The sequence below is a fragment of the Apis laboriosa genome, unplaced genomic scaffold, assembly GCF_014066325.1.
Source record: "Apis laboriosa isolate Shangri-la unplaced genomic scaffold, ASM1406632v1 scaffold45_cov149, whole genome shotgun sequence".
NCBI lineage: Eukaryota > Metazoa > Arthropoda > Insecta > Hymenoptera > Apidae > Apis > Apis laboriosa.
The window spans coordinates 2,370,470-2,384,871 of NW_025223361.1; the positions used below are offsets into that span (position 1 = coordinate 2,370,470).

Consider the following 14,402-nt stretch of genomic DNA (forward strand, 5'->3'; position numbering starts at 1 on the left):
TAGTCAATTATTCTCTACAAATTGGCTTTGTCATACAATTACAAAACAAATACTAGTTTCGTACATAGTACGTTATTACATAATTGCATAAACGCAAAAGACGGCACTTTCTTTTCACCACTAAGAGACTTCTCTTATTCAATATATATACACATACAAATTTTACTATTTCGAACAATTATAAACAGTCATCAACAAAATACGTGAGAAAACTAATATAATAAATGGAACATATACAATAGTCATAATATTACAAGATTAGTTTTTTTAAAATAATTTTTAATAATAAATATCAAATAATTTCCATTTAAAAAAAGAAGAAAAAAAAGAAAAAAATCATAACATCAAATACTGGAACATCTTAATATTTTGCAAACAATATCTGCTATGCAAAAATATACAATTGTTTCTTAATTTACAATTCTTTTAGTTTTGAATATTAATTAGAATTTTGTTAATATATCGCGGAGATAGGTTCTATTATTTTGATTAATAGATAAATTTGGAACTAAAAAAGAACATTAAAAATTTATTCAGCCAATATCTTACTAAAGGAATAATATTAAAAGACATAATTTCATATTCTTCTCATTTAAAAAAGTATTTTCCTAAAATATCTTTTAATTCCTCTTATCTTAAAACTGATCAACCAAAATTTTTTTATATATACGTTCATAATGTTCAATAGCAAAAAATATAGATAAAATTGATGCATTTAAGAACTTACTAAAACTTTTCATGCTGGCATAACAAAGAAAAACTAGTAGCACGATCTAGTTTTACATAAATTTGTTGTAAAAATCATATATCAGTTCAAAGAACTCAACTCATTAAGTACAAAATACTCTGTGTGAGGGCGTGCATGTGTGCGTTATGTGTATATATAGTGCACGTGTGCGCTATTTATATATATACACACAATATGTACATAAAATAAAAAAATTATACATATATATATACATATATAATAATAATACATATATACATATATAATTTTTTTATGTGTCAAACGTGGCTGAACGTACAAGAGCTGAAGAACGTTTCACATTGCTTGTGGTTTGCCGATGACTATTTCTATTTTTATCCCCACGTGAGAGTAAACCCTTTGCAGTTTCTCTGAGACTAGCTCTTTGGTGAATACTAACGTGTGTACGGCTACTGCTGTGTGTAAGAGGATGGTGATTCACCACCAGAGATGCAGAAGACTCACCAGATTCCCCATCTTCATCACCCGTTGTATCTCCGGTCGTATCGCATTCACTGCTGTCCGCTTCACTTGATTCGCTCGGAGTGTCTTGTCCTCCCATTCCTATTTGTATACCCTCTCCTGTTCTATTTGTCGTTGCTGATACAGCTTGCGATATAGTACCACCCATTCGATGCATAAATAAACTAACCTACAACATTCAATTGATTAAATAAAATTTAAGATTCATCAAAATTTATTTCAATTCATATAACAAAAATATATTTAATGTATCAAATATATATATATAAGCATATACATATACTTACTTTAAAATCAGCACTATACACTTTGTGATGTTTATCTTTATGTGCGTCATCCAAACCCCATTTATCTATACTTAAAACAAGAGTAGGTGGCATAGGTCCGAGACTAGCCAGCGATCCGGCCCGGGATTTCATATGCGACATAACCATTGGTAATTCCATGGTTGTACCATCGCAACTCAATGCCCTAGTTGAACGCTCAACTGGTAACTCTCCATTATCATATTCTGGCGATAAATAATCCCGTACAAAAAATGTATTGAACCAAAAATGGAACAATTTTTCCTAAATGCGAAGTAAAAAAAAAAAATTGATTATTTAAACCACCAGAAACAATTAATTATCTCATTTTCAAACATAGAATAAATAAATACCTTTCGTTTCATTTTTGGTCTGTTAAAGAAATCCACTCGTATATCTCCTGTCAATGCTACACTGTGTTTTAAAGGGATACTAATCATATGCATTCCTTTGCGTACTTCCACTATTTCAGAGCTAAATATCTTTTTTTTAGATTCAGATATTACACAATGTAAGTCTAAAATATAAAAATTATATATAAACATATATTGCATTTCATTTTTTGAATATATTTTGAATATTTTATTTTTCTTACATCCTTGACCTCCATGGAAAATGGGTGCTGGATCCAATTGTATTTTCCGTAACAACAATGTAACAGGTTGATAATTTAATCCTTCTTGTACAAGAGTAGCATAATAATCCACATACCTCCTCTGTGAAGGTATTGTTACACCCTTTCTGAATAATAAACAATATTGATAAGAGCACTATTTGTACATAATAAAAATAAAATATAATATAATCACCTATCGTGCGTTCTTTTAGTTCCATAGTAATTAAGGGCTTCTGTGGCAGTGGGAAATTGTTTAATATGAAGAAGGTAACAACACACCATTACACCTGTTCGACCTTTACCCGCTTTACAATGAACTACAGCTACATTTTCTTGATGTCGAGAAAGCCATTCATGTACATCTTCACAAAATGGTCTAATTTGATCCAACATTGGTGGATTATGATCATCAAAGGCGTATGTAGCTACTCTTTGTTTAAATTTTTTAAAATCATAAGATCTTTCTGAACATCTGAAAAATATATTTGTTTTAGAATGTTTTAGAATCTATTTTTTTTAATTTTTAACTTTCAAAAAAAAATTTATATATAAAACAATATCCAAAATGCTTACAGATTATAAATCTTATAGTGATCTTTATGTCTAGATTCCAACAGTTTGACAACATCATCTATGTGATTCCTATATACTCCTTCTAGCTTTTCAGCTGGAAATCCCATTGCTATTAAATTATCTCTTATATCTATTATTAATATAGTTATGATTAAGGAATATTAACAAATTTAAATATAAACAAATTTATTAACATCAAAAAATTATATATTATATGTCATCTTGTATATATTTGCATATATTTCAACATAAAAAGCTATAAAAAAAAGGATACATGTGAGATCAAGATCAAAACCATCTTCTGTGAAACGCCTACGACGTTTGCTCACCATTCCTTTAATACGGTTGGTCATCTTCATATTACTGATAGTATTGGACATACTTGGCTGACTGAATTTCAAATCTCCTGTTTTGATTGCAATAATTTCAGTTTCCACTTCTTCTTTACTACTCCTTTCTTTTGTTTTCTGCTTTTCAAATAACTTTTTTGCCTGAATAAAAAATTATTTTTTTATTTATATTATATTCTATAATGAAAATAATAAGATTTACCTGTGGCTTATAAGCCGAGGCGTCACAAGAGCCCAGTTCTGGTCCTCTTTGTTCCTCCAGACAAACATGGAGGGGTGTTACTGATGCTGAGATATGTTCTGAGATTTTATTATTCAGCCTGCTGCCTGTAGGTCTCCTGCAGGAAAAGCATATACCCATTAATTCCCAAAGCATGTGTTCTTTCTATTATCCATCTCATTAAGTTATCTTCCTTTTCAATTTGTCACAGTTATAATTTGATGTCACCATGACCATCACAAGTTCAATATAACAATTATAATTTGCACAAAAAGTAAAACTTTGTACAATCTGAACACTATACACAACACAATACACTAATGAACACTACATAAGTGCTCAACATAACAGTTTAATTTATGATCAATAATCATAAATTTATTAAGAAGCTTCAGAAATATGAAGCAAAAAGAAACATTTGTCACATCATTCAAATTAATTTTTCACATAAAAATGATTATAAAATGACAAGATTGTCCATGACCATTACTAGAGAAAAATTACAAAAATTTGATGATACATCACCAATTATAATAAATATAACATATTTATATACATTCATATGTTGGATTTATATCTTAAAAATGATCAAGTAATATATTATACAAGCACTGGCAAGTTTTATGAAAATCACGACGAAAGAACATCAAAGAAAGAAAAAACAAGAAAGAAAAAAAGTTTCAATATATGTCGATTTGAATATAAACGATAAACGATGATTTAAAAAAAACATACTTGCATAAATACTGTGAATACTCAATCTTCATACGATTCTCAATAAAATTAGAAATATAATTAATACAAAGTATTTTCAGAATTTTATAAAATAACGATCACAGTCTCATGTTTTACGATAAATTAAAATCGTATACGGAAGCAGTAAAAAAGAATAGCACTTGGTACATGAAAAAAGAAAAAAAAAAAAAGAAATGATAAACGATTAACATTCGCTATTTATGACCACTTGGTTACAAGTTCGTTATAGAAAGAACATTACTCGCAAGAAAACGCCGTGTAGAAGCGTCGATGAAAAGTTAGGTTAAGCACCGTTCGCAATACATCACAGAGGCCACTTAACACCGCTGTACATTTTCATGCCAGTTTCACCGATACATTGTTTGTCTTCTTCTTAATCCAATGTTCACATATCGTTTATAGAAGATTTGCATAAGATTTTAAAGAAATCGTTCGAGATACCATATTACTTTTGAAAAATAAAAAAGCAATCTTTTTTCGCATATAACGTAAAATTCACTCCAATCCTTTCGGAGCATGTTCAACTGCGATCTAGCGGCACTCCCAGTTACGGTGAATTTCTAAAGAATAAAGTTAGTATCGATAAAAATCCCTTGATCTATAGAATTTGTTGATATAATTTCTTTACAATTAATAATTTTCATTTAATCAGATCAATAAAAATATAAACTCGTTTTTTTGTTCACAGAAGAATCACGTTTTGATGGTGTAATCTTGTCATCGTGTCAAAGTAGTAATATGAACTCAAACCACATTCTATCACGAAAGTACAGTGGTTTTTGGATAAAGAACTTATACAGATGTAATGAACGCACATATTCATGAATACGGCCGTGAGGAACAACATAATCTCTATGTTGCATCCTCAATTTGCCACATGGATAAACACGCACACGCGATACGAACACTCACCACTAACGTATAAGATCATGCATCGCGATTGTTGCGGAATGGTTGTTCACTCTGCGAACGAACCGTCGTGATGCTACGCAGGATTTTATAGACGCTCGTACCGGGATTCGATCAGAACTAACATTCTTATTTTCCTATTTATCTCCATTTCTTCGTTATTATTAACGAAGGTCAGTTAAAAAAATGGAGAAATAGTTAATCTTAATTAACGAACAGAAGTATTCGTTATAACATCCATTTTACAAACACAGTTTACATCTGATGTGAAATGGAAAGTCTCCCACAGCCACCTTTATCACTAAAAGCACCATTCACAATGACGCATTTGCATTACGTCTATTTGTGCTTCTAACTATTAGTGTTGGCAACATTTATGTGTATTTCCTCTAGAAAATCTACTAATTCATTTATTTTTGAGTTTTTGATTTTATTACTTCTCAATTTAAAAAAAAGAAAATAGGATAAAGAATTACTTAAAATTTATCAATCTAGAAGTTTTTTAATTATGGAAATTTTCGTTGCTCTTCTTTAAAATACTTTATTCCTATCCTTTTTTTTTTGCGCATGCGTTCTTTCTTTTGTTTTTTTACTAAATATTCGTACTACTAAACTATAAAGATTGCCTTTTCAAATTTTTTTGTATAAATTATCATTCGTGTCAATTTTTTAAAACTATAAATTAAATTTTATTTGCATTTATTAATATTTGTTATCAGATAGATTGTAAAAAATTTATTGTAATTTTTCTTTAATTGCTTAAATAGAATATTTAAAAGATTGTAATTTTTGTATTTTTAAAACTTGCATTGCTATTTGCTTTTTATATCAAGTTACTTTTAAGTTAATTGTTTTACACATTATAAGTTTTATATGAATGTTTTAATCTTATAAAATTTAAATTACTTGAGTATTAGATTTACAATATCTTTTTTTTTAATTTGTATTAATTTTGTTTATATATTAATTATAAAAACGCAATTAAAAATAATATTCGGAATATTTGCTTATTTATGAACACCAATTATGAATTCTTATCTGTACAATGATAAATACAAAAGTTTATACATTTAAATATAACAATTAATTAACGAATTAATTTACACAACAGTGATCAGGATATAATCAATTATTTTCTTATATTACTCGGATTTGTATACACTCATTCACCATACATACACACATACAGAGGTTACTTTCAAAAAAACTTATACATATATGTAGGAGAAACTTCTTATTATGATATTCAATAAAATATTTAATGAATTAAAATAGTAAAATATAAATATCAGAAGATTTAAATTGTTTAATCATCAAAACAAATTTATCGAGTTACGTTTGAGAAAATTGGATTTTTTACAATATTTTTATATTATAAATCTTGAATTTATGTGTTTTATGCAGTAAGATAATTTAAATTATGATGAAATTTTTCTTTTTTCTTTAATCCATCAGTATCATTCTCTATGCATCGCAGACTGTTGTTTCCTTACACTCTGTTCTTTTATATATTATATAGATTGTCATTTCTTCATATTTTGTTACCGTTTTGTTATGCTATAAAGATTCAATTTCTTTTATTTTATCTTTTCAACGAATATAACATTAAAAAATCTAAATATGAAATTCTATATGAGAAATAAATTGTAAGAAATCTTCTACCGCTACTTCTAGGATAACTAAACAATATATAGGATAAAAAACGACAGTCAATGCAACGTATAGAGAATTCTAAATAAAAAAACCAAAACAGTTTCATAAAGTTCTCTGTAAAATCTTTTTGTCTACATGGAAAGAAAATTTCAACTTGATCTCGGTCTTTGAGAGATTAAATACAAGTTAGATACAAACATAGTTTTGTATCTATTTTACATTATACACATATATGCATATATACACTCTTTCTCATGCATTGTACTGTTGGTATTGATAATTATTCGCCAGTTGTGAAATTTTGCAATAATAAATTCTTTTTTTAAATATTTTTCTTTTAAATATTTGAAAACGAGAAACATTATTATAAAATTGTTTTCTAATTTTTTTTTAAAATAAAAAATTTCAAAGTAAATTAATACATACTATAATTTTTTGTTTAATCTATATCGGATTTAAGTGTACTTAAAGTACCAGTATGTATTTTAGATGTTTTTATCTTTTTATATGATGTAAGAAGATCTTCCATTGTTATAGGTCGTACTGCATCATGATATTCTTCATCATCAGTACTGCTGGTCGCACTTGTATCTCTGTGATAAAAAGATTAATTATAAAGTTTGGTTTCAACTTTTGCGCAAATAAATAATAAGACAAAAATATTAACTGTGTATGAGTTCGTAAATAATCTCGAACACGATAAATAGATGCATTTCTACAAAGTTCTTGCAAATCTGATCCAGAAAAACCTTCTGTTACTTTTGCTAATTTTGCTATATCTACATTTTCAGCTATTGGTTCATGATCCAATATCAATTTCAAGACTCGTACTCGTTGCTCTTCATTCTGAAAAAAAAAAAAATATATATATATATATATATATAAGAATATTCCAAAAATGTTCCAAAAATATTCCAGGAATATCCGTAAACTGGAGATTTCTGAGGTAATTTCAAGTAATAATTTTTTTATAAAAATTTTCATTACAATTTTGTCAACGAGTTGTTAATAATTTTTTTAATAATTTAGGAATACCTCGTATAGTACTATACATTTATATACATATATGGAAATTCAGTATTTCATATATAAACAAAATGTCAATATATCACTAAAACACTTATCCAATTTTAAAGATCAAAGTAAACATAAAAATTGATATACCTGACAAAATTTCAAACCGATATAGTAACTAATTAAGATAAAATGATTTCACTTATTTATATTGCCTGGCTTCATCTCAATATAAATTTCAAGTGCTTATAATTTAATAAATAAACCTTAGCGAAAATTGCTTTAACTTTTGTATATGATTTTTAGAATTGACCTTTAAAAAGTGTCTCATGAATATATTAATATTTTATATAAAGATATATATTATACATTACATATAATATATATGATATTTATAACAAATAAACTTTTGTATAAATTTTATTTACTGGCAAACCAATGTGAAAAGTAGCTGGCATACGTCTAAGAATAGCTCTATCTAAGTCTTGTGGCCTATTAGTAGCACCCATTATTATAACTATGCAAGAAGGATCTGTAATTAATCCATCCCAAAGAGACATGAATTGTGCTTTCATCATTGCAGTTGCTTCATGATCTTGCGAATTGCGTGCTCTTAAAAATGAATCTATAAAACAACATATTTTAAAATAATGACATTAATGTGAAATATATCATGATATTTTCCTACTAACCTATTTCATCAATAAAGATTATGCATGGTTGAAGTTTCACAGCTAGTGAAAACACAGCTGCAGTTAATTTTTGACTTTCACCATACCATTTATCAGTTAGAATGCTTACATCTAAATTAATGAAACATGTTTTAGTTTCTTTAGCAGTTGCTTTGGCAATCATTGTTTTACCACAGCCTGGTGGTCCGTGTAAGAGTACACCCTAAAATTAAAATATAAATTGTGATATAAAATTGTTATATAATTATATTTATGTATATTTATATATAAACCTTTGGTGCTTGTGTTAATTGAGAATCTTCAAATAGTTCCTTTCTTTGTATAGGCAATATAACAGTTTCCTTTAATTCTTGTATAACATGTTCAAGACCTGCAATATTTTCCCATGAAACCCGAATATCTTTGGGATCCACTATATGATTAGCTATTATCATTTCATAATCTGTCAATTGATCCATGTCTACTGACCATAATAAATTATCTGTTTTAGCCAGTTTTCGTAACTGTTCTCGTGCCTATAAAACATGTAAATCACAGTTTTTAATAAAAAATATATGAAAAATAAGGTTGCTTTTTAAATGTGCATGGAGTACAAAGGTTATGTAAGATTTAATTTTTGAAAATATTAAATCAATAACCTTTTTTCTGGCTTTTTTCTTTGCATTATTCGTAGGATCAAGTTGATTCATAATCCATTTCATACTAAAAAATCCAAAAGCCGCAATAAATGATACTCTTGCCACAAGTACGAATATTTCTGATCTCGTATATCCAACTCCATCCGCAATATTCATTGTTTCTTATATTTTGTTTCAATTTTATCGGTAAATTTCTCTGTCCAACGTACTAAATATTAATTCTTTTCTACTAATATTACATGCCACTTTAAACTGTGCTCAAATTCTTAACTTGAACATTTACAAAAGAAAGAATAGTTGTATACAATGGAAAGAGAGGGAAACGTAAGCATGCGCAAGTCATTAAGATGTACAATATATAAAAATGTATAAAAAATAAGTATTAATAGTTTTAATATAAAATTCCCTACGATAATTATTAATATATGAATATTAAAAATGATTTGATTTAAAAATATATATGAAAATATACATGAGAATGCGTATTGTATTATATATATATAATATATATAAAATATATATATATTATACAATACGCATTCTCATGTATATTCTCATATATATATATAATGATTAATATATAATTATATAGAATATAATTTCATTCGATTGTTTTTTATTTATCAATACAATTTTTTATAATTGAAATAATATTATTTTAAATAAAAATTATATTTCATACGTATATATTTCAATTCAAAATTTTTTTCTTAAAATGAATAATATATATATACACTATGTAATGATTTAATAATCAATGAAATACAATCTTACGTCATTAAAATTTATAATTAGTATATTTAAAAAATGATAGAGAAACCAAAAATATAAAACGATGAAAAAAAATTATGTTAATAATATAATTATAATAATATTAATAATATAGTTGTTTGTGTGTATTTTTTTACATAATAAAACAATAATATTAAATATTATTGACATTGAATTGTATACTAATTGTATACTAATTGTAAAATTACAAATTAAATTTAATAGAAAATAAATAAAATGTATTATGTAAAATAAGAATTACATAATATGAATAATAAAAATCATAAAAATAATGTATATAATAAACGAGTTCTTTTATTTATTATAATATATTTAATTATAATATTTTTAATATAAAAAAATATATTTTTAATTATTTGTTTAATTATTTTTTTGTTTTGTTAAATAAAATAGCTTCATATTGATCTTAAATTTATATAAAATATCATTATATATATGCTGTTTAATTTTTTAAGATAAGCGTATATATATCTTAAAAAGAAAATTAAAATATCAAGAATCAATAAGATGTATATCGAAAAAATTGGTACTCTATTGCAAAAATTTTCGAATATTCTTCTCAATGTATACCATTTTTATAAATACCTTACTTAGAAATATCTATAATATTGGTACTGGATGCAGACTTACATCATCGAATAATTTACCGCCATCTATCGTTTATTCTTTAAATTAATTTGAATAATAAATTCATTGAAATACAATATACAAATTAATATTTAAATTAATAATTATGAATGCAAACATGATAGAAAGAATTGAATAAAATATTTCAAAAAGAGAAAACAACTTTTTTTTACAAATAAAAGCATGTATTGGATGTATTTTTTTAATATAATGTACTGATTTGGTATGTTTTATTTTCACATTTTACAAAGATATTCTTTTCTTTATCAAATTTTATATATGCTCCATACAAATTTGCCTTTATGATCAGTATCACTACTACATTGAACGACAACTTCAGTTCCTTCATATAAAATTTATTCTTATAATTTAGATCGAAAAAAATAATATTTTATAATTTCAAATTGGATGTAATTAGTATTATCAATTTTTCTTTTAATAAATTTATCGATATGAATTAAATTATTAGCTATTTATAAAATAAACTAAAGAAAAAAGTTATTTTTGTTCAATATTTACTAAATAAATACAATATATTTTTCTTATTTTCTTATTTTTAAGAGAGTATATTTTCACAAATTTTGATAATTAAATTGTATTTTTATCAATTTAAGAATAAATAAATAATTATTATTTAAAAAAATCTTTATTTTCTAATTATTGTGAATAAAAATAATAAACCAGTATTAATAATTCATTTATCATTTTGAGAAATTGTTAAACAAGTATTATTACATCAATTGCAGAAAGATAAAATTTTAACGGTTAAAGTTAAGAATAAAATTACCTTAAATTTTAACACTTAAGTTATTATTTAAAATAACTTTATTCGAAATTTTAATTAGTTATTTTTTCAGATTATTATTATTCAGATTATTATTACATCAACTCTAAATTATGTAAAATACAAGTTAAATTAAGGGCATTGGTTAGTAACTAAAAATTTTTTTGCTCATTTCATTTATCTTGATCGTTTTTATTATTTATTTACATACTTTATATATATATATATATATTATATAGAATTTATAATAATAATTTAGATAATAATAGAATTATGTATATATTACGAGAAAGGAAATTCATACCTTAACTTTCTTATTTTAATAAATTCTTAACTTTCATTTTGACTTTTATTTATTCTTCAATAATACTTTAAATATAAAATTTTAACTTATACTAATTATTAATTATCGAAATATTAATAAAAATGTTTCAATGTTAAACATTGAGTGCTGTTTTTATATATCCATGATAATGATGTGTTAATACATAGCATCACTGCTTATTTACTGTTTCTATAAATATATCATGACAATTGATTATCAATACTTAAAATGAATCAATACTTATAATGAATAGTTTTAATATCATCATTATTAATTTTTGTTCATAATGAATTTACGAATTCTTCAAATTGAATACAAAGATAAAATATAAAACAATTCTTACCGCAAAATTGTAATAACTGAAATTATGATAATCAAATCAAAAAATAATATCAATTACGATATTAGTTTTATACTTATAATTTAGTGGTTAATTTAATATCTATCGTTGTATTTCATAACTTAATATTGATAACAAAGGAATTGAAATTCTGAGCAACTGCAGAAACAATAAGAAGCGAAGACGATGCTGCCTGCAGATTGACGGAAGACTATGTGAGATAATATCGTAATTGAAAAAATCAAAATTAATAAAAAGACAAATATTATAAATAACATCATATTGCATTGCAAGTAGTGATGGAATTTGGAACATTTGGAATCGCTTTGAATCTTCGAAATGACAAATGAAATTCGAATCATATTGAATTTAATTTGAAGTTTAAAAAATTTCGAAAAATAAAATTTTGTGGAAATTTTGATTATCTTTGGAATCTTGAAAATTTTAATTAGATTTCTAAATAATAAATGAATAAAAAATATCGATTTTTATTATATTTACAAATATATTTAAAAAAAAATTTTTTTAATATTTTTATCAACTGAATTATACAATATTATCCTTCCTCTGTAAAATCAACTTTAATTTATTATCATAGGATTTTTTTTTCCAAAATAAATCGTTTTGAAGTGATAAATCAAAATTGATGTTACAGAAGAAAAATAGTATCAAAAAGGATGTAGTTGATAAAAATATTAAAAAAAATTACTTTCTTTGAAATATATCCATAAATTTATCAAAAATTGATATCTTTTTTTCCATTTTCCATGCAGAAATATATAAGAAATCTTTCCATTTTTAAATAATAAAAATTCCTTGATGTGTTTTATAATATTTATACTATTATTTCGTCGCATCTATTTTTTAATTTATTTTTTCTAAATATAAATTATTTTTTCTAAATAGATCAAATTTATAGAAAAAAATTTTAATCTACGAATTTTATATTATTTGTAAGGAAAATTCCAATTCAATCTGCAATATTAAAGAATTAATAACATTAATAACATTAATCCCTTAATATCGCAGATTGAATTGGAATTTTCTTTTCATACGGATGAAGAGATTTTACGCAACTGTATGAAACTCTCAGTTTTTTTTTTTTTTTTTTTTTTGCTTAGAATCATTAGGACGTATAGATATATATCGTATAGACTGTCATTTCACATGTCATCAGTCTTTATATACATCGTACAGATTACCATCTCCTACGTACCGTCCAGTTACTCTGTGGGTTAACTAGATAGATCCTAGTAATCATCTTTCCAGCTTTGCACAGTATATTAAGATTTTTTTTTTTTTAAACAGAAATTTATCTTGAAGTAGAAGATTTCTCGTACAATTTACTTATGACATAAAACTTTATATTTAAATACTTGTTGATATTAATTTAATGAAGAGACATAATAAAAGAAATTAAATCCAGTGTACAGTACGGTATACAGAGAACGAGGGAATAAAAAATTACAGTGACGTATAGAAGATGACGGAGTGTAAAGAAACGACAAACTATGTATATAGGACGCATAGAGGATGATGTTAAAGGATTGAAAAAGTGCACAAAGTAATGGTAGCAAAAAGCCTCGAAAAATACCGAAAATCATAGTGTATGAATATTTAAAATCAAAAGTAAAATCAAAGTATTATTATTTTGTTCAGAATTGTTATAAAATTTGCTCTTATAATTTTACGTTATTAAATACAATAAAAGAAACAAGTTGAAACAATAACAAAAACAATGTTTTTTTTCTATATTATAAAGTAAAGATAATTTTTATCTTAAATACATCTTACGGTTTGAACAATAGTTTCAATATATGGGCGTAGATAAAAAGACAAAAAAAAGAAAAAAAAATACTTATTTTGCTAATTAACGAGCGACGAATCAATTTGAAATATAATTGAATCATTGAACGCATTGGAGATAGTAAAAGCACGAAGCAATGCAATTCGGTTGCAACGTCGAATGAAAATCATTTTTACTGCACGTCATGACAAATGAATACGAATATCCATCGAACGATATTGGCGAATACATGAATGATTGCTGATCGTTCATCGATACATTTGTCATTTATCCCAGAGGAGCGTAAATTTAAGAGGTGTCAGAGATTCTACGAAAAGTTTCGCGCCCATTTGTTTTTTTTCACGAAAAAAAAAAAAAAACCAATTATCAGTTAAAATTATTTATGACGATGATGAAAAATGTTTTCCAAAGTCGTGAATTGGTCTATTCGAAAAGATATCGTAACCTGTAATGAAAGAAAGATGGTGATTTATCGAACGTGGATACGTATTTGCAAACGAAAACTAAGTCGATAGATTCTTCGGTTGGTGAAATTTTATTGGAATCGCGACACTTGGAAAAATTTCAAGCATTGGAATATCCGTGCAGACACGGAGTCAGGGATGGGTATCGACGATGTCGAGACACGAGAACGCTTTTCCGGTGACACGTAAATAAAAGTTCGAAGGTAAAGCGGTTGGAAATAGAACTAGATTAGGATGCGATGGTTTGAAAGGGAGAACAATTGATATGTTGAAAATAGTTTTTTTTATTAGGATATAAAATTTTAATCA

The 14,402-nt window shown here is 25.4% G+C and overlaps 3 protein-coding genes across 10 annotated transcripts in view; all 3 read right to left on the reverse strand.

Annotated features, from left to right (window-relative positions):
* Positions 1–1,317, reverse strand: part of LOC122716344 (protein bicaudal C homolog 1-B) — a 52,062-nt gene extending 50,745 nt beyond the window's left edge. The window contains exon 1 of one of the 2 annotated variants that reach the window (XM_043939335.1): positions 1,211–1,317. The gene's annotated coding sequence lies outside the window, so the exon portion shown is untranslated. The remainder of the gene's footprint in view (positions 1–1,210) is intronic. The other variant, XM_043939336.1, reaches the window with a different exon arrangement.
* LOC122716345 (phosphatidylinositol 3,4,5-trisphosphate 3-phosphatase and dual-specificity protein phosphatase PTEN) lies at positions 517–5,307 on the reverse strand. 7 transcript variants are annotated; one of them, XM_043939340.1, is made up of 9 exons: positions 4,961–5,305; positions 4,290–4,608; positions 3,275–3,781; positions 2,997–3,213; positions 2,723–2,852; positions 2,343–2,621; positions 1,887–2,274; positions 1,516–1,797; positions 517–1,397 (listed from the first exon to the last, which is right to left on the reverse strand). In XM_043939340.1, the coding sequence occupies exons 3-9, from the start codon at positions 3,446–3,448 to the stop codon at positions 999–1,001; spliced, it is 1,869 nt and encodes a 622-aa protein (XP_043795275.1). In that variant the 5' UTR covers positions 3,449–3,781; positions 4,290–4,608; positions 4,961–5,305; the 3' UTR covers positions 517–998. The 7 variants fall into 7 exon arrangements, with proteins under 7 accessions (XP_043795275.1, XP_043795277.1, XP_043795279.1 ...); XM_043939342.1 differs by having other exon boundaries at positions 1,887–2,050; positions 2,129–2,274; positions 4,290–5,296; XM_043939344.1 differs by lacking the exon at positions 4,290–4,608 and having other exon boundaries at positions 1,887–2,050; positions 2,129–2,274; positions 3,275–3,410; positions 4,961–5,294.
* Positions 5,308–6,319: 1,012 nt separating this feature from the next.
* On the reverse strand, positions 6,320–9,248 carry LOC122716349 (outer mitochondrial transmembrane helix translocase-like). The gene is made up of 6 exons (XM_043939354.1): positions 8,955–9,248; positions 8,589–8,831; positions 8,317–8,518; positions 8,053–8,249; positions 7,278–7,456; positions 6,320–7,203 (listed from the first exon to the last, which is right to left on the reverse strand). The coding sequence occupies exons 1-6, from the start codon at positions 9,108–9,110 to the stop codon at positions 7,050–7,052; spliced, it is 1,131 nt and encodes a 376-aa protein (XP_043795289.1). The 5' UTR covers positions 9,111–9,248; the 3' UTR covers positions 6,320–7,049.
* Positions 9,249–14,402: the final 5,154 nt, after the last annotated feature.

Excerpts from the sequence above, each read along its gene's own strand:
- LOC122716349 (XM_043939354.1), bottom strand. The coding sequence starts at position 9,110 with ATGAATATTGCGGATGGAGTTGGATATACGAGATCAGAAATATTCGTA. Across the intron at positions 7,457-8,052 it reads CTTTTCACATTGGTTTGCCA|AATGAAGAGCAACGAGTACG; the intron begins GTAAATAAAATT and ends TTTTTTTTTCAG. Across the intron at positions 7,204-7,277 it reads TATTTACGAACTCATACACA|AGATACAAGTGCGACCAGCA; the intron begins GTTAATATTTTT and ends TTTTTATCACAG.
- LOC122716345 (XM_043939340.1), bottom strand. The coding sequence starts at position 3,448 with ATGCTTTGGGAATTAATGGGTATATGCTTTTCCTGCAGGAGACCTACA. Across the intron at positions 2,853-2,996 it reads TTTTGATCTTGATCTCACAT|ATATAAGAGATAATTTAATA; the intron begins GTATCCTTTTTT and ends TATTAATAATAG. Across the intron at positions 1,798-1,886 it reads GACCAAAAATGAAACGAAAG|GAAAAATTGTTCCATTTTTG; the intron begins GTATTTATTTAT and ends CTTCGCATTTAG.